This window comes from Manacus candei, unplaced genomic scaffold, assembly GCF_025592945.1.
Source record: "Manacus candei isolate 608988 ecotype Guabito, Panama unplaced genomic scaffold, ASM2559294v1 h1tg000086l, whole genome shotgun sequence".
Classification (NCBI taxonomy): domain Eukaryota; kingdom Metazoa; phylum Chordata; class Aves; order Passeriformes; family Pipridae; genus Manacus; species Manacus candei.
The window spans coordinates 2571940-2591330 of NW_026138134.1; the positions used below are offsets into that span (position 1 = coordinate 2571940).

Here is a 19391-nt window from a genome sequence, read left to right on the forward strand (position 1 = left end):
GGGACAGGGATGAGATGATGGCAAAGAGGAAGGTCAGTGCCAGCAGGCCCCCTAGAACGACCCCAGGGTGAGCAAACCCTCCCTGGGTGCCCCGGCAGGGCTGGGCTGTGTGGGTGGGCCGGGGGTGCCGGTGCCTGTCTGGGGGGGCCACGCTGTGTTTTGGGGGCCGGCCGGAGCGGCATCGGCGCCGAGCCCACGGGCGACTTATGCAGTTGCTTAGCAACTCCCAAACCCGGATTAGAGGAGAGCGAGGCGGGCGATGGGGGGGCTGCAGGCTGCAGCCCCCCGCATTGCCCTGGAGGTCCCTCCTCTTTCCCGGGCTGCCCCGGCTCACCCTGCCAGTCCCAGCACCTCGGCGTGGTCTGAGGCTGGAAGCAGGGGCTGCAGGCAGCACCAAGGGCCAGGAAAGCAGCTGGGGGTGCAGCTCTGGTTGGAGAGCACCCCAAATGTGGGGGGTTGGATACTCCTGTGAGTGGGGAAGGGACCCTAGACCCCAAGAGTGGAGCCCACTCCTCTGTGTGGAGCCTGGAGTTGGGCACATCACCCCTGGGCTTAAGGGGATGCTCGCTGGGACGTGGTGTCCCACCATACCCACCCTTCCTCACCATTTTCATCCTCACCATCCTCATCCACACTCTTCTTTGAGACCAAGTCCTAAGTAGGTCAAGAACGATTTTCCCCCTGTGCAAACGAACCCGGGGGGGGGCAAAACCTCCCTCCAGCATCACTGCGGGCCAAGTGTCCCCCCCAAAAATGCACACGTAGCCCCCATTTACTACAGGTTTGTCCCCTCTCTCAAAAAAAACCCCAAAAACCCTCCACGCCGAGGGCGAGCCCCGTCAGATCTTGGCTCGCGTCCTCCGCATGTGATGTTGTGTTCCACGAAACTCCGAGGCGAGCTGCCGGCTCCTTTAAGTGTTAGGAGGGAGTTGGAGGCTGCGAAATAAAATTGGAGGAGGGAAAAAAAAAAAAAAAAAAAAAAAAAAAAAAGAGGAGAAAGGGAGGAAAAAAAAAAAATAAGACACCCCCCCTTTTTCCCCCCCAAAAGCCTGGCAGGGGTGTCGGGCTGATAGGCTCGCCCGGAGGAAAGCGCATTACGTAGGCAAGCGGCTCCGCTCAACTTGCCACCTGCGCCGGGAGAGCTGCCGGGGAAGCGAGATCCTGCCGGAGCCCCTCGCCCGCCGCTGGCCGCCCACCCGCCCTCCGCCATGGACTGCTGCAATGTAGGTCCCCCCTTCCCCCTCTCCCCCCCACCCTGCACCCGCTTTTCCGCTTTTAATCCGTTATTAGTGTGGAGGTCCGGGGGCGGCCGAGGGGGTTTGGGGTGGCGGGGGCGGGGGGTGCGATGGGTGCTGCACCCAAGAGCTCGAACAACTCCACGTCTCCCCCCGACCCCAGCGCTGCTGCAGCCCCCCAGGCCCATCTCCCCCCAGCCCCCCGCCCCAAACCCCCCTCCTGCTTCGCACCAGTTCAGGGTTCATCCCGCCGGGGCCACAGCACGGTCAGCATCCTGCATCCCACAGCCCGCTCGGGAAAATCACCCCCGTCCCCAAATCCAGCTTTTTTTAAAGCTTTTTCTTCCCCCTCCTCCACCCCCTAAATTACTGTCCAGGTGGGATCGGGGGTTGCCTGTGGATAAAGGGATTAAATGGAGCTGCACCCCTCGCTCCTCACCCGAGGGTGAGCTCCCCTTGCTGCTGGCCGGCTCGGGGAGCTGATCCGGCACAAACCCACATCCTTTTCCCCCTCTCTCCTTGTTTTCCCTGACTTTTCCTGCCCCTCTCCCCCTTTCTTCCCCCTTTTCCTCTTTTTTTTTTTTTTTTTCCCCTTTCCACTCTTTTTTCCCCTCTTTCCCCCCTCCTGTTCAGGTGGCAGCACTGGGAAAATCCCCCATCCCTTCTCCTGGGCACCTCCAAACAGGCAAAGCCCACCCTGGGTATAGGATTTCTCCTCTCTGGATATGGAATTTCTCCCTGACATATAGGATTTTTTCCCTCATATATAGGATTTCTCCCTCTGAATATAGGATTTCTCCCCTAGATACAAGTTTCCATCCGCTGTGTAGAGGTTTTTATCCCATGGATATGGTATTTGTCCCCTGAATATGGGATTTCTGCCCTGAATATAGGGTTCCTCCACCTATATAAAAGATTCCTCCAACTAGACATAGAATTTCTCCTGTGGATTTAGGATATGTCCCCCTGGATATGTTTTTTTTCCCCTGAATATAGGATGTCTCCCCTGGATATGGTTGTTTTTTTCTCCTGAATATACATCTCCCCCACCTATATATAGGATTTCTCAACCTGGATATAGGTTTTCACCACCTGTATGTAGGATTTCTCCCCTGAATATAGGATCTCTCCCCTGGGTATAGGAAATTCCCCTGCATATATAGATTTCCTCCACCTGTATATGGTATTTCTCCCCTGGATGCAGCATTTCCTCTCTCTCAATATAAGATTTCACCCTTGGATATAGGATTTCTCCCATGGATATAGGATTTCTCCCATGGATATAGGATTTTTCCCGTGGATATAGGATATTTTTCACTGTATATAGGTTTTCTCCCCCGACTGTAGGATTCCCTCCCCCGGATATAGTATTTCTTCCCTGGATATAGGTTTCTCCCCCTGTATATAGGATTTCTTCCCTGGATATAGGATTTCCTCCCTCTGGATATAGGATTTCTCCCCTGGATATAGGATTTCTCCCCTGGATATGGGTTCCCTCTCCTCCCCCCATATATAGGATTTCTCTCCTGAATGGAAGATTTCTTTCCTAGCTATAGGATTTCCTTCCCCTGGCTATAGGATTTCTGCCCTGCCTATAGGATTTCTCCTCTGGCTATAGCATTTCCACCCTGGACATATCACTTCCACCTTGGAGCCGTCACTTGAGCCTCTGCTCCTTTGCTCCCCTCACCTTTGGCAATGGTAAAACAACCTGAGCAACTCTGTGGAGCTGTGGCCGCTCTCCGGCAGGATGATCACCCTCCCCCCTCCCAAAATCTACAGCTTCCAAATAGCCCCCCCAAAAAAACCTCCTTTAAGTACTTTTGAGCCCCTCTGGGGGGACGAAAAAGCTTCACTCCCTGCCCAGCATCCAACGCTGGCTCATTTCCAGCTCGTTTCTTTTTCCTGTGGGTTTTTTTTTTTTTCCCTCTGGATCTTGGTGCTGAGTCCAACTGCTCCAGTGGGATGTGGCAGGAGGGGACTGGGCTGTAGTGATTTATCCCTGGGGGGGCTTTTCCTCCCCTCCAGCATCACTCCCTTCCCAAATTTCCCAGTGTTTTCAACCAAAGCCCCGGGGAGGGATACAGGAGGATGCAACAGGTTGCGAGGGAAGGGGAAACTGAGGCACGACCAGCTTGGTTTGTGCAGCGTGGCCCCCCCACCCTGCAAAAAATCCCCCCCAGAACCCATCCTCTGCTCCCTGTGTCAGAACCCCCAGGAACCAGGATCAACCTGGCTGGGGTTTGGCTTCTTGCAGCTGGGTGGCCCAGGGTGGGATGTAGGGATGGGCAGGGGGTGAAGCATCTTCCCTTGCTGCACCTTCGGTTGCAAAGCCCCCGAGGCTCCTGCAAGAGACCCCGATTTTTAGCAAACTCCCTCATTTTTAGCAAAGGACCCTCATTTTTAACAAATAGACCTAATTTTTAGGAATCCCCCCCTCCCAAATTTTTAGCACAGGGGCTAATTGAGGACCTTCTGGAACGGATCCCTTTGGGGAGGGGGATGCCCTGTTTGAGGTCCCACCAGCTGTAACCCTCGCCTTGCCACCGCCAGGAGGGAGCCTGCACAAAGCTGGACGAGGACATCCTGGACATCCCCTTGGACGATCCCGACGCCAACGCGGCGGCCGCCAAGATCCAGGCTAGTTTCCGTGGCCATATGACCCGCAAGAAGATCAAAGGGGGAGAAATCGATCGGAAAACCAAGGACGCCGAGTGCACCAACAGCACCCGCGGCGGCGACCTCCGCAACGGAGACTAGGTACAGTCCCAAAGCCCCCTTCCTCCCCCCAGAACGGGACCACTTGACAAGGATGCTGCTCTGAGCAGCCTTTGCTGTGTTGATTTGGGATGGAGCATCCTTCCCTGTGCTGATTTGGGATGGAGCATCCTTCCCCGTGCTGATTTGGGATGGAGCATCCTTCCCCGTGCTGATTTGGGATGGAGAATCCTTCCCTGCACAGATTTGGGATGGAGCATCCTTCCCTGTGCAGATTTGGGATGGAGCATCCTTCCCCATGCTGATACGGGATGGAGCATCCTTCCCTGAGCAGATTTGGGATGGAGCATCCTTCTCTGCACAGATTTGGGATGGAGCATCCTTCCCCATGCTGATACGGGATGGAGCATCCTTCCCTGAGCAGATTTGGGATGGAGCATCCTTCCCTGAGCAGATTTGGGATGGAGCATCCTTCTCTGCACAGTTTTGGGAAGGAGCATCCTTCTCTGCACAGTTTTGGGATGGAGCATCCTTCCCCATGCAGATTTGGGATGGAGCATCCTTCCCTGCACAGATTGAGGATGGAGCATCCTTCCCCATGCTGATATGGGATGGAGCATCCTTCCCCATGCAGATTTGGGATGGAGCATCCTTCCCCATGCAGATTTGGGATGGAGCGTCCTTCCCTGCACAGATTTGGGAGGAAGAAGGGGTTTTTCCTCCCAGGAGATGGAAGCACGCGAGCAGGCAGCCCCTGCCTTGCCCTAATTTTGGGCGCGCGCCGTAGTAGTTGGGAAGGATGGGAAGTAGGATGGGAAGGCGCAGCCCTAGATTTGGATTGAATCTCTCCCTTAGCAACACCACCCCGAGCGCCTCGCCTCAGCACATGCTATTTTTAAAAGCCTGTGTCACAGTCTCCTGGCAGGAAAAGGTAAATTTAAAAAGCGCCCACGGTGCTGAGGCCGCGTGGCATGGGAGCCCGGGGGGCGGCTGCTCCGTGCCCGGGCCGTGCCCTGTGCCGAGCCGGCACCGGGAGCAAGGAATGGCCTCGGATACCGGGAATGCTGGTTTGGGGTTAGCAGCGGGGAGAGCGTGATGCAGGCTTGGCCACGTGTGTGTGGCGGGGCTGGTGGGGATGGAGCTGGGATGGGACTGGGATGCAGTGAGGATGAAGTGGGGATGCAAGGGGGATGCAGTGGGGATGTAGTGGGAAGGAACTGAGGATGCAGTGGGGATTCAACAAGGATGCAATGGGGCAGCAACGGGAATGAACTGAGGCTGTAGCGGGGATGGAACTGGAATGCAGCTGGGATGCAGTGGGGATGAACTCAGGATGGAGCGGGGATGGAACTTGGATGCAGAAGGGATAAAGTGAGGATGCAATGGGAATCGAACTGGGATGTAGTGCAGTGGCAGTGGGGATGCAGTGAGGATGCAGTGGGAACTCACTGGAGATTCAGGGAGATGCAGTGGGGATGTGCTGATGAATGGGAATTCAGCGGGGCTGTGGTGGGAACAAACTGAGGATGCAGTGGGGATTTAGGGAAGATCCAGTGGGGACACAGTGGAAACACAGTGAGGACACAGCAGGGATGCAATGGGGAAGGAGTGGGGATGTGGTGGGGATGCATGTGAAAGCAATGGGGATTCAGTGGGAATGCAGTGGGAAGGAACTGAGGATGCAACAGGGGTTCAGTGAGGGTACAATGGGAATGAACTGAGAATGCAGTGGGAATTCAATGGGGCTGCAGTGAGGACTCGGTGAGGTTGCCCTGGGGCTGCAGTGGGGAAGCAGCTGCCAAGTGCAGGTGCTGTGCAGCTCCTTAGGGCCCGGAGGTTCCTCAGGGCTGCCTCGTTAGGGGGGCTGAGCAGGCTGGCAGCAGGGGGGACGGGCTCTCCCCCTCTGCCCCCCTCTGCCAGAGTGCTCTGCCCAGGGAGGTGCAGGCTGGGGGTCCCCCCATGCTCCCAGGCTGGGTGAGGGCAGGGTGCAGGCAGCAGTGGAGCCAGGACAAGGGTGCAGGCAGGGTGTGGGTGGGCTGCAAGTAGGGCACGGAGAGAGTGTGGGCAGGGGGAGGGCACAGAGAGGGTGCAGGCTGCAGGAGCAGTGCGTGGGCAGGGTGCAGGCAGGGTGCAGGCAGAGTGCAGCTGCAGGGCACAGGGTGCAGGCAGGGTGTGCAGAAGGTGCAGGCAGGGCACCGGCAGGGTGCAGGCAGGGCTCAGGGTGTAGGGTGCAGGCAGGGTGCAAGTAGGGCACAGGGTGTAGGCAGGGCTCAGGGTGCAGGGTACAGGAAGGGTGCAAGCAGGGCAGAGGGTGCAGGCAGGGTGCAGGCAGGGCACTGGGTGCAGGCTGGGCACAGAGTGCAGGTAGGGCTCAGGGCACAGGCAGGGTGCAGGCAGGGCACTGGGTGCAGGCTGGGCACAGAGTGCAGGTAGGGCTCAGGGCACAGGCAGGGTGCAGGCAGGGCACCGGGTGCAGACAGGGAGCAGGCAGAGCTCAGGGCTCAGGGTGTAGGGTGCAGGCAGGGTGCAAGTAGGGCACAGGGTGCAGGCAGGGTGCAGGCAGGGCTCAGGGTGTAGGGTGCAGACAGGGAGCAGGCAGGGCTCAGGGTGCAGGCAGGGAGCAGGCAGGGCACAGAGTGCAGGCAGGGCACAGAGTGCAGGTAGGGCTCAGGGCACAGGCAGAGCTCAGAGTGTAGGGTGCAGGCAGGGAGCAAGCAGGGCTCAGGGCTCAGGGTGTAGGGTGCAGGCAGGGAGCAGGCAGGGCACAGAGTGCAGGCAGGGCAGAAGGAGCAGGCAGGGCTCAGGGTGCAGGCAGAGCTCAGAGTGTAGGGTGCAGGTAGGGAGCAGGCAGGGCACAGGGAGCAGGCAGGGCTTGGGGTGTGGGGTGCAGGCAGGGCCAGGCCCAGGGCTGACTGCTCTCTCCTTGTTGCAGGGGCCTCCAGCCGCTCCCCGGACCCCCCTCGCCACCGGCCCCCCCCGCCGCCGCCCGCCGAGGCCCAGGAGCCCCCGCTTTGCCCCATCGCCCCCCGCATGCGACCCCCGGAGCCCCGCAGCAGCCAGGCCCTGCCCCCACCCCCGGCTGCCCCGCCCCGCCCCGGAGACCCCCCACCCCAATAAACGCCCCTGCCAGAGCCCCGGGCTGTCCTTGGTGCCGTTCCATGTCCCCGGCGGAGGGTGAGGGCACCGCGGGCACAGCGGGGAGGGGCCCGGGGCGGGGGGTGCCCGGCAGTGATGGCACACGTGCGTGTGGGACATCGTGCGGGCACGTGTGACATCGCTGCAGCCGTGGGACGGCGGGAGTGACATCACACAGCTGCACAGGGCGTGGTGTGGGAGAACACTCGTGGGGTGCTCCTGCCCCGAGGGGGGTGGTGACGTCACTGCTGGATGTGTGACAGCTGCTGTGACACCATCCAGGGGTGTGTGATGTCACTGTGGGATGTGTGACACCATAGAAATGTGTGTGATGTCACTGTTGGATGTGTGACACCATAGAGGTATCTGATGTCACTGTGGGATGTGTGACACCATACAAGGGTGTGTGATGTCACTGTGGGATGTGTGACACCATCCAGGGGTGTGTGATGTCACTGTGGGATGTGTGACACCATCCAGGGGTGTGTGATGTCACTGTGGGATGTGTGACACCACAGAGGTGTGTGTGATGTCAGTGTGGGATATGTGACACCACAGAGGTGTGTGTGATGTCACTGCTGGATGTGTGACACCACAGAGGTGTGGGATGTCACTGTGGCATGTGTGACACCACAGGGGTCTGTGCGATGTCACTGTGGGATGTGTGACACCATACAAGGATGTGTGATGTCAGTGTGGGATGTGTGACACCATAGAGGTCTGTGTGATGTCACTGTGGGATGTGTGACACCACAGAGGTGTGGGATGTCACTGCTGGATGTGTGACACCATAGAAATGTGTGTGATGTCACTATGGGATGTGTGACACCATAAAGGGAGGTGTGATGTCACTGTGGGATGTGTGACACCACAGAGGTGTGTGTGATGTCACTGTGGGATGTGTGACACCATACGAGGGTGTGTGATGTCACTGTGGGATGTGTGACACCATAGAGGTCTGTGTGATGTCACTGTGGGATGTGTGACACCACAGAGGTATCTGATGTCACTGTGGGATGTGTGACAACATCCAGGGGTGTGTGATGTTAGTGTGGGATGTGTGACACCACAGAGGTGTGTGATGTCACTGTGGGATGTGTGACACCATATAGGCCTGTGTCATGTCCCCACTGGCTGCCTGATGCTGGGTGTGACATCATGCAGGCCTGCAGGACATCACTCATGGACATGTGACATGCCTGTATGGCATCAAACAGGCATGAGTTGGAAGCCGTGATGTCACACACTCGTGGTGACATCGTGGTGACAGACAGGCCACAGGGTGTGAGAACACACGTGCACCACAGTGTCACCTCACCCCGAGGACCTTGGCTGGTGCTGTGACGTCACCCCGCCCTGTGACATCACCCAGAAGGCTGTGGGACCCCCCCAACCCCGAAATCCCCACAGACTCACCCAAAGCGCCGGTGCTGGGCAGCACAGCAGCTTTTAATCAGAAAACTCCTAAAAAAAGTGTGTCCCCTGCCTGCCTGTCGCCCCCCACCCCCCACTTTTAATGCTCTTTTATGAAAAATCCTCCTTTCCACTGATATATAGATATATAAAAAAAAATAAGAAGCCCCACACCCCCCTCGCCGGGGCAGGGCCAGGGCTGGTTTGGGGGGTGATATTTACGGGGAGACTCAGCCCCCCCAAACCCAGGGGGCCCCTGCACCCATTAAACATCCCCACGACGAGTCCAGCTGCTCGAGGCATGTGTTAAAAAGAAAAGGAACCCAAAAAGGGACAAAACCACCCCAGAAAACGGGGGTGTGGGGGGTTGAGGGGTGTGTGTGTGTGTGCTGGCTCTGGGCACCCCCGGTGTTTGAGGGGAGGTGCTCACACCAAGGACCCGGCTCGGCTCTGCGCCGGCACCATGACCGGGACGGCGCCCGCCCGGGCCAGGCTGGAGGGGGGCAACGCCCCCGGGGGGGCGGCCGGGTCCTGGTGGCGCCGGGGGGTCCCGTTAACGGCGGGGGGCGGCAGGTTGGGGGGGCGGCCCCCTCCCCGGGGCGGGGGTCCCCGGTAGCTGCCGGTGGCGGTGAGGATGGAGGCGGTGTCAGAGGGCGGTCTGGCCGCATAGAGTTTGTCCCGGGGGCCGGCGATGGAGGACAGGGTGCTGGTTTTGGAGATGGTGTCCGAAGCCGGTCTCCTCGCCCACGACGGGGTTTTGGGCGCCACAGCGTCCTCCCTGCCGAGAGGGGAGACTGTCGGAGAGAGTGGCACCGGGAACCCCGACATTCCCCGCCCTGGCGTCCCCTTCCCGAGCAGCGGGGCCGCCCAGGTTGAGTAGAGTTTCTGGACCCCCGAACAGGGGGACAAAAGGGAGCGGGGGGAAAACAGAGGTGGAAAATGCTCTCGTTAACTCTGAAACCTAATGTTAACTGGACAGATGTGGAACCCTCACCCCCGCTTGTTAACTCTGAAGCCTAATGATAACTGGCCAGAGGTCAGTACCTCCTTCCCCTCTGTTAATTCTGAAATTTAGAAAAGATTGGCCCGAGGTGAGAACCTCCTCCTCCCCCGTTAACGGTGAAACCCAGCGAGGGCGATTTGAACCTCCCCCACGAGAGGAGCCTCACTTGATCTCGTTGGCTCCCTCCTCCTGGCTGTCACGTTTCTTCCTCCTGTAGCCAACAACCCGCTGGGCAAAGAAGATGATGGTGGCGAGAGCGCCCAGGGAGCCCAGCACGGCGCCGGCGATGACTGCTTTAGTGCTCGCTGCCAGAGAGACACGGACAGGTCCCTTAATCCCACAGGGATCCCACGGGGACCTCGTGGGGACCGTGTCCCCCTCTCCCCGACCCTGCGGACACGTACTCACTTGACTGCACCTCCAGGACGATTCTGCACTTCTCAAAACCCGCTCGGTTTTCGGCTGTGCAGACGTAGAGACCCGACATTTCCAGGGAGAGGTTGGTCAGCCTGAGGGTGCCCCTGGCCAGGTCTGCGGGTGGAAGATTTGGGTTCTGCCCCACAGTCCCCCCCCTCACCGCCCCCTCCTCGTGCAGGCAGTGGGCAGGAATCCCCCAGCTGAAGCTTCAGGGGATATTCCAGCCCAGCCGGTCCCCCCCAGAGGTGCCCCCTTACCCTGCGCCGGGGGGAAGAAGACCTGCGGGGTGGGGTCCGCGCGCTCCCACTGGTACGTGGGCGAGGGTTTCCCCTTCTTGGAGGAGCAGCTGAGGGTCACGTTGGCGCCCACGGTGGGGGTGCCGTGCAGTTGGCAGGCGGGGACGGCCGGCGGCACTGCGGGCAACAACGTTAGTCCCGAGGGTCGCCACGGGGAGGCCGAGGGGAGCCGCGGAGTCCGGCGGAGCCTTACCCAGGACGGTGAGGTTGATGACGCCGACATCCCTGCCCTCGGGGGCACCGTCGTCCACCACGTTGACGGTGCACATGTACTGCCCCGAGTCGCGCTCCCGGGTGGCGTTGATGACCAGTGAGATGTTGTGGCTGAGGACTGGGTACAGGAACCCCACGCGGGACTTCAGGTCCGTCTCCCCCACCTTCTCCGTGCCGTCCAGGTACATCAGGATCTGCACGGGGGAAAACACCCCCTTGGTCCCCTTGACCCCTCCGGAGAAGGTGAAGAAGGAGAGAAAAGCCCCACAAATCCCATATTCTGTGGAGCAGCAGCTGCTGCAGGAGCCCCCTCCAGCCTCATCTGCCCTGAGCATCCTGAACGTGGGGACTGTGGGAACATGGGAACATCTCCCCACCATGGGCACCATGAGCATTCCCCCATCATGAGCACCAAAATCATCCCCCCCCATCGTGGGCATCTCCCCCTCATGGGCACCACAAGTGTTCCCCCATTGTGGGCATTTCCCCATTGTTGTGGGCACTATGAGCATCCTCCAAGGGCATTTCCCCATCCTGGGCATGACAAACACCTCCCTATGCAGGCATCCTGGGCATGCCCCCAGTGTGGGCACCTCCCTTCATGGGCCCAATGATCACCTCCCTATCCTGGGCACCTCCAGATCATGAGGACCATGGTCATCTCCCCCCGAAAGTATTTCCTGCTGTGGACACCACAAGCAGCTCCCTGCTGCAGGCACTGTGGGCATGACCTCATTATGGGCATCTACAGATCACCATGGGCACTCCCCATCAAGGGCACTGTGCCATGGTGGGCACCATGGTTATCACCCCACAGGGGGCCCTGTGAGCTTCACCCCATCGTGGCCACTACCTCATCATGGGCAACATGAGCTTCCCCTCGTCCTGGACACCACCCCATCACGAGCACCACAGGCAGCTCCCCACTGTAGGCACCATGGGTTCATCTCCATCAGGAGCATCCACCTGTCGTAGGTACCACGGGCACCAGGAGCATCTCCCCCACCATAGGAACCTCCCCATGGTGGTCACCATGAGCTTCATCCCATCATGGGCAACTCCTCACCACAGGCATTGCTGTGGGACCACATGAACCTCCCCATGAGCATCCCCCCACTGTGGGCATCTCCCCATCATGGACACCACGTCCTTATCATGGACACCTTCCCATGGTGGGCATCTCCCCATCATGGACACCACGTCCTCATCATGGACACCTTCCCATGGTGGGCATCTCCCCATCATGGACACCACGTCCTCATCATGGACACCTTCCCATGGTGGGCATCTCCCCATCATGGACACCATGAGGTTCCCTCCATCATGGGCACCTTCCCAGGGCAGGCACCATGAGCATTCCCCCATCACAGTCACCTCCTCATCACGGGCATCCTCCCACCATGGGCATGGTGGCCACCACTCCGTGGTGGGCACCATAAGCTTCCCTCCATCACGGGCACCACCGTATCACGAACACCATGAGGACCCCCCTCTATGGCCACCTCCCAGCTTGTCCCCTCTGTCCCCACCCCCCTGTCACCTGGAAGGGGCCAGCATTCCCCTTGTGCAGCAGCCAGAGGATGTAGGGTTTCTCCTGGGAGTGGCTGGTGTACCAGACGGGCAGCACTGCCTGCTGCCCCTCCACGGCGAACACCGAGTCCGTCCCCACGTGCACCTCCAGCACGGCCGAGGAGACACCTGCCCGTGGGAAATGGGGATGTGACTCAACCCCAGGTGCCACTTGTCCGTAGAACCCCCTCACTCGCAACGGAAAACCCAACAATCTCAGGTTATCACCAGGAAGCTGGGCCAGGAGGACATTTTGCCTCCTTCCCCGGCATGGGAAGGGCTTTCCGGCTGCTCCAGAGGATGCAAGACAATGCTGTTTCCTCCCATCCCGCTTCCCAGTGCCGCCCAGGATGGGAAAACATCCGGCAGTGGCCAGACACCCCCTTTACCTCAGTATTGGGGCATCCCCAACCCTCCCATGATGTTGCACCAGATCCCAAGGGATTTATTTAGAGCAGGGGCCCCCCTATGCACCCCACAAGCTTTCCCCAGCATCCCCCCTTTTTGCTGCCAGTGCTAAACTGGGGTAATTCATGGGTGGTCTTCCCTGACCTCGATCCCATTCCACCCCAAATATCCCACCCCAATCCCCCCATCCCTGTGTCCCCTGCACCTCAGCATCCCCCCAAACTCCACTGGATGGGATATGAGTGGGTACCACGGACCGGAGAGGGATGCTCGGGATTATTCCCCAGCTTTGCCTGGGAGGCTCAGCCAGAAAATTAATCGGCTCAGGGAGGCTGAGTTTGTGCCGGGGTTGCTTTGTTTTCCCCGGGGGCACATCGAGGCCCCGCATCCCGGCGGCTCCATCCCTGCATCCCGCCCATCGATCTGTGTCCCCGGCTGGCCCCGCTCCCGCCAGAGCCCCAGGGATGCTCCCGGCTGGGACACAGGGCGGAGAGGATGATGCCACCCCAGCATCCCAAATCCTGGCTTCGGAGGGAAAACCCCCGGGGTCTGAGGGATTTCGGGAGCCTCCAAAGGCCTCGCACTTTTCCCTGAGAGCTCAGAGGTTGTAATTGGATTTTTCCAGGGTGGGAAGAGGAAAACAAGGCACTGTGGAGTATTTTTAGCCTCCTCCCGCATCCGTTCATCCCCCCACCCGGCAAGGCATCGGCACTGCTTCCTGACGGAGCCTTCCAGCTCCGGGCAGGAAACTCTGCTCCGGCTGATAAGTCTTCTCAGGAATTAACAAAAAAAAAAATAATTAAATTTCCCTTTCTCTGGTGAAAAACCAGGAGAAATCAGGCCTGGTCTGGTGAGGATGCGTAAAAATAGCTCACCCGGGCTAAGAACATAAACCCTTAAGTCCTGGAGGGGGTGGGGGGGATGCCCGAGGCACCTGCGGGTCCCAAATCATCGATATATTATTAGTATTATTAATTACATCAAGCTGTGGTATCGAATCCAACAGACAGCATGGAAAAATAATGCTAATTATAGTGTAATTTATATGTAGCCATACAGATAACTGTATTAAATTTAGGGAGTGTGGAAGGAAATATGAGATGGAGACTCATTAAACTGGAATTTCCAGAATAAAATAGATCTTCGAGAACATATAATTTATAGCAATTATAAATATAGGTAGATTTTTGTGAGAATAGGGATAATAGTGGTGATGTGAGAGTTATAATGGTGCTCAGAATAATGAGAGCAGTGATCAAAGTGAGAATAATAATTAGAAAGGTGATAATAATAACGATAAAAGTGATATTAATAATGATAAGAGTGATAATGATAATAATAATTGTAATTTCAATAGCGATTATAATAATTACAACAGTGATTACAACAATTATAAATCATAATAATAATTATAACAGTGATAATAATGATTAAAATAATAATTATATTAATAATTATGAACACGGTTATATAGCTCATTAATTTTGCAGCTGGAATCATTAAATGATGCCACAGCCCCTAAACATTCCCAACAGCTGGGAAAATCCAGGTGTTTTCAGCCTGGCTCATCCATTATTAGGGATAAAATTGTGTTAAACTGTGATAATCTAGAGGAAAATAGATGATATCCAACAATTATATCGTGATTTCTACTGGAAAAGACATAACAGGTTGTACACACCTTGTGGAATAATTACGAACTTGATTGTAGTTTAATGAAAATAATTATGATAGTTTTAATATTTATAGTTACATATTATATTATAATAATTATTATATTACAACAGTTATGACGATTATATTTGTTTATATTATAATAGTTATAAGTAATAGTTATTATAATGATAATAATGATAATAAAATAGTGATAATAGAGGAGATTATGATGATGATGATGTTGATGATAATAATAATAATAATAATAATAATAATAATAAAGAGGTTCATTAATGATGCAGATGCCATTGATAAGTGACTCCTAAACCTCTGTGCATCCCCAACAGTTGGGAAAATCCAGGCTTTTCATCCCAGTCCCTCCATCAGGAGCAGTTTTGGCTCCAGTGCTGGGCCAAGGGGCGCTGAGGGTCCCCCAGTGAACTGGGGAGGGGTGGATGGAGCTGGATCCCAAGGCTGTTCCCTCCCCCAACTCCCCTTTTTCGAGCCACATTCGCCCCAAATTCCCCATCTCAGGCAGATGTGACCCTAAATAGGGCTGGGAGAGCTGCAGGCACGGGAGGGACCGAACCCTCTGGCACAGCCCCAGCTTTGGCCACCTCGACGCTCCAAATCCTCTAATGCTTTAACCAGATCGAAAAAATTAAGCCGCTCTCGGCGCTCATACGCGTTTGGGGGGGCCCCGGGCACCTCCTGCCTGCTCTCTGCTCAGAAACCTGGATTCTGATCCAGCTGCCCTGAGCTAAACACCTGCCCGGCTGCCTTCCCTCCGCTCCAGCCCATCTGCTGGGATTTTTTTTTTTCCATATGAAAAACCCAAATGAATTTAAATTTACCTTTAAAAATACTCTTACTTGTTTGGTTTGTTTGGTTTTTTTTTTTTACCCATGGAATAAATATCTTTTAAATTACCGTTGCAAACACTTTAAAGTTTTTTCCCCTATTGAAAGGAAAAAAAAAAAACCACAAACACTTTAAATTTTCCTTTGAATTTTTTCCCCATGGGAAAAAAAAAAATCACCTTTAAATCCCTGCAACCTCGACATTAATCCCAGTGGCGATATCAACCACCCCATTCTCATCCAAAATCTCATCATTTCAACCCCAAAAGAGCTGTTTCCTGGTTCACAGTGCAGCCTGAACCCCTCAAAAAAGCAACACCCCCAGGCCCCCCCCAAGCCTCTGAGCCATTTACTGTACGGGGAATTAAATCCCGGAGGCGGTTGGGGTTTGATGACCCCGGGTGATAGGATTAAGGCGCCGGAGTCATGTGAAACCCAGACCCAAATTAAATCCCAAAAGACCAAGCTCGGGATTTAAAATACACAGCGGGAATCTGGCCGGAAAAAGGACCCCTAGAAAAGCTTGGAAAAAGGTCAAGGAGCATCTCGGGGCTGCCACGCAGCCACTCGCCTCCCTTTGCTTTTTAATTTTTTTTTCTCAATTATTTTTGGGGATTTTTTTTTTCCTCTTCTTCCCTTAACTCCAACTATTTATAAACGGGCAGATAGGAGATGCCTGACTGTGGAGCAGTGTCCGTTGGGAAAATCCACCACGGCATTTCTCACGACCCCGGGGGTGGGGGGGAGGCAGGAGGAGCCGTGTCCTCCGGAGAGACCAAATTTGGGGAAAAAAAATTAAATAAAACAAAAATCATACGTGACTTTGCTATAGATGGAAACACGCTTCAACCCCTGCCGTGGGAGATGGAGGCGGGGATGGGATGGGATGGGATGGGAATGGAATAGGATTAGGAATGGGATAGGGATGGGATTGGGATGGGTTGGGGATGAGATTGGGGGTGGGATTGCGGATGGAACGGGTCAGGGAAAGGGATTGGGGATGGGATTGAGGGTGGGATAGGATAGAGAAAGGGATTTGGGATAGGGTTGGGGATGGGATTGGAAAGGGAAAGGGGTTGGGAATGGAACTGGGGATAGGGTGGGATGGGATTGGGATGAGGACAGGGATGCCAAACATCACCCCTCCTTTTGCTTTTCCCCTTTATGATCCTGTGCAGATGCCACAGGATGAGGATGGATTGTTTGAGAGCAAATTTAAAGGAATCCCACACATTTGGGGTTCAAAAGTGACTTTTTGCTGCATTTTTGGGCTCTTGGTCCCCATAATGTCACATCCCAGGGCTCGGGCATGACTTGTTTTGGGGTAATCCATCACGACTCCACGCAAAAAACGCTGTTGGGATGTGGCAAAGGAACACCCTGGTGGGATTTAAGGACTAAGTGACGCTGTGCTTTGTCCCAGCACCCTCCAATTAATTTTTATCAGGGAAGAAAACCTTCAAGGAGGGACAAGTGGCGGCTCCAGGACCCCCACCCAGCACCCCGCTGGGAGGAAATGCTGCTGCCATTGTTTTTGGGGCCGTTTCCTTTCCCCAAAGGCCTCTCCTTGTCTGGGAATGCCAAAGGATATTTCCCTTTGGAGCAACTGTGGCGTTTCAAAAAAAAAACTCCAATAGGGTGGGAAAAATAGGGAAGGGAAGGAGGGAAAAACTCGTGAACAGAGAAGGGTTGAGACTCCTCACCTCAAAACCAGCTGGGGTGGCTGTGGAGCACCAGTAAACGAGGGAAAAGGAAACCAAATGGATTTTTTTGCAGCTCGACGCCAGAGGGGAATTATCGGCTCCGACACATCGGAGTCCCCGGGGTGTCCCTGCATGGCTTTGGGTTTGGGGGTGCTGGAAGGTGCCATTTGGCAGCTTCAAGGTAAAAAATTGCTTTTCCCAGGGGGATCCAGATTTTCCCCACTCGGGACACCCCTAGATTGGGCCCCCCCACCTGCCAACCTGCCTGCTGGGGTGGGGAGACTGGGGCCACAGACAGGGGCAGGTGGGTGCTGTGACCCCCCCCGGTACCCCCAGGTCCTGCCCGATGCCACCCTAAAGCTTTCCAGGGTCCTATCCGGTGGTCCCGGGCTCCCGTGCGTCTTGCAGGATGCCCCGGGCTGCTCCACACCCTGCCCCGGTGACCCCCGCGGTACCCCCGGGTCCTGCCCGATGACCCCGCAAAAGCTTTCCCGTGTCCTTCCTTGTGCATCCCGCGCCTCCCGACTCCTGCCGGGTGCTCCCCCGCGGGACCACCGGGTCCTGCCCCGTACCCGCCGCGTCCTGCGCGGTGCCACCGCTCCTCCCGCGTCTCTCCGAGCGCAGCCCCGGCACCGCCCGGCTCCTGCCCGGTGCGCTCCGGGTGCCGCGTCTTGGCCGGTGCATCCCCCGCTACCCCCGCGTCCCGCTCGGTGCGCCCCGAAAGCTCTCCCGCGTCCTGCCCGGCGCCCCCCGGTTCTCCCGGCATCTTGTCGGGTGCCCCTCCCGGTACCCGCCGCGTCCCGCCCGGTGCCCCCCGGTGCCCGCGGGGCTCACCCAGCAGCGCCGCCAGTGCCAGCGCCGCCCGCCGCAGAGCGCCCATGGCCGGAGCCGCCGCCGCAGCAGGTGCCGGGGGGGGACCGGGAGGGACCGGGGGGGACCGGGAGGGGCCGCGGGGCGGGGCCCGCAGGTGGGGGAGGTGCCTGACGGAGAGGGCGGGGTGTATCCCCACCCCACCCCACGGGGGTGTCCCATCCCAGGCAGTGACAATTCCCCCCCGCTCCCCCCAGCCCATCCCTCCCCGGGGTCCAACTCCGTCTCCACCGTCTTTGCACCGATTAATTAATTATATGGGTTATTATTTATTACATTAGGGTTAAAGGGGGCGTGGTGCAACGTGGCACTTCAATGTCACACAGACCCCCCCGGAAGGGCACAGGGACCCCCAAGCCCCCCGCATCCCCATCCCCATCCCTCCCACACCGGCAGGGCGGAGCATCCCATCCTGCATCCCTCACCCTCATCCCGCCACCACCCTTCGGACAAACGCATCGCTCCCGAAAAATAAATAAAATGCCAAAAAAAGGGCAATTTTGACACCCTGGTTTTCAGGAGCCCCAGGGTGGATCCTCCCTGGCTCAGCCAGGGTTATCCCGGTCCTCGATCCGAGCAGGGTCAGACCTCGAAGCCCCAGTGGAGATTAGACACCGGCGGAGGAGGAGGAGGAGGCGGTGGGGGCAGAATTAATCCCTTCTCGCCCTCTCCTCCCCCCGTAAATCCAGGCTGGCCGCCGGGATTGCAGGATTTGGGGAGCGAGGAGGCTTTGGGGGATCGACCTGGCTTGATCCCACTGGGAACCAACCTCTCCCTGCTGACATTCTCACCTTCTGCTCCATCCAACGCTTCCGACTTGGCAGCGGCTCTTTGGGGCAGCTCTCCCTGTGCGGGGGTGATTCCCTCTATTTTGAGGACTGGGAGGGTGGGTAACCTCCTCCCCTTCCTCACTCCATCTCAGGCCTCAGCCGCATCCAAAGGCAGCGTCGGCTTCAAGTCAGGCAGTGATCCTCAATTTTCAAGGATTTTGAGCATCTCTGCAGGGAAAGGAACTGGCTCTGGCGGCACTCACCCCCCCAAAATAAATAAACACCTCCTGCAATGATGAACGAAGCCCTCACGGAAATATCCACAGGGAAGAGCACGGTACCACCCCAAACTCCCCCTGGGAGGGAGGAGAAGGATGTGTGGAAGCCCATAAGTGTTTGCTTGATTTTATTAGGACCGACACATTCATCGTATGTCACAACGTCACCGATGGATGAGCTCCAGGAAATAAAACCCACCGGCCCCAGGCGGGGCTGGACCAGGAACACGCTGCAAAGGCATAAATGCGTCCTCCCCCCGCCCCCCTCCCGCCCCGTCCCCCTCCCCACCTTCCCCTTCTCACAGCTTTGATTGTATCCATAAGCAATGGGTCGACAAAAAAACAAATAATAAAAATAACCATCACGTTTTCCCAGCTGCCAGGTTATTCTCACAGAGAGTTATGGAGCTCCATAAGGAAAAAAAAAAAAGGGGAGCCTCCAAAAGGAGAAGAAGAAAGAAAATAAGAAAGAAAAAAAAAAAAAGGAAAAAAAGAAAGGAAAAAGAAAGAAAAAAAGAAAAACGAAATGAAAGGAAAAAAGAAAGAAAAATAGAAAGGAAAAAAGAAAGAAAAAAAGAAAAGAAAAAAGAAAGGAAAAAAGAAAGACAAAATGAAAGGAAAAAAAGAAAGAAAAAAGAAAGAAAAAAGAAAGGAAAAAAGAAAGAAAAAAAGAAAGAAAAAAAAGAAAGAAAAAAAAGAAAGAAAAAAAGAAAGAAAGAAAAGAAAGATAAAAAAGAAAGAAACAAAGGGAAAATAAAAATAATAAAAATCCCCCAAAATTAAAAGGAACAAAAGAAAAAGAAAATACCAAAATGAAAAGGAAATTTAAAAAAAAAAAAAAAAGAAA

General features: G+C 55.9%; 2 protein-coding genes across 52 annotated transcripts; one reads left to right on the forward strand and one right to left on the reverse strand.

The window, feature by feature from the left end:
* Positions 1-1039: 1039 nt before the first annotated feature.
* On the forward strand, positions 1040-8217 carry NRGN (neurogranin). 50 transcript variants are annotated; one of them, XR_007908565.1, is made up of 6 exons: positions 1040-1223; positions 3789-3995; positions 6886-7608; positions 7649-7688; positions 7807-7846; positions 8045-8143. XR_007908565.1 is itself a non-coding variant. In XM_051812612.1 (3 exons), the coding sequence occupies exons 1-2, from the start codon at positions 1209-1211 to the stop codon at positions 3993-3995; spliced, it is 222 nt and encodes a 73-aa protein (XP_051668572.1). In that variant the 5' UTR covers positions 1040-1208; the 3' UTR covers positions 6886-8030. The 50 variants fall into 50 exon arrangements, 1 of the variants encoding a protein (XP_051668572.1); XR_007908582.1 differs by having other exon boundaries at positions 6886-7450; XR_007908580.1 differs by lacking the exons at positions 7649-7688; positions 8045-8143 and adding an exon at positions 7925-8030 and having other exon boundaries at positions 6886-7450; positions 7569-7608.
* A 459-nt stretch (positions 8218-8676) lies between these two features.
* Positions 8677-17557, reverse strand: ESAM (endothelial cell adhesion molecule). Of its 2 annotated transcripts, none has more exons than XM_051812597.1 (7): positions 17461-17557; positions 11971-12128; positions 10411-10624; positions 10179-10334; positions 9909-10035; positions 9671-9834; positions 8677-9279 (listed from the first exon to the last, which is right to left on the reverse strand). In XM_051812597.1, exons 1-7 carry the CDS (start codon positions 17504-17506, stop codon positions 8732-8734), a joined length of 1413 nt encoding a protein of 470 aa, XP_051668557.1. In that variant the 5' UTR covers positions 17507-17557; the 3' UTR covers positions 8677-8731. The 2 variants fall into 2 exon arrangements, with proteins under 2 accessions (XP_051668557.1, XP_051668558.1); XM_051812598.1 differs by having other exon boundaries at positions 8803-9279; positions 9671-9809; positions 9913-10035; positions 17461-17556.
* Between the last annotated feature and the right edge of the window lie 1834 nt (positions 17558-19391).

Excerpts from the sequence above, each read along its gene's own strand:
- ESAM (XM_051812597.1), bottom strand. The coding sequence starts at position 17,506 with ATGGGCGCTCTGCGGCGGGCGGCGCTGGCACTGGCGGCGCTGCTGG. Across the intron at positions 10,036-10,178 it reads CTTCTTCCCCCCGGCGCAGG|ACCTGGCCAGGGGCACCCTC; the intron begins GTAAGGGGGCAC and ends TTCCACCCGCAG. Across the intron at positions 9,835-9,908 it reads CTGGAGGTGCAGTCAAGTGA|GGACCTGTCCGTGTCTCTCT; the intron begins GTACGTGTCCGC and ends TGTGGGATTAAG.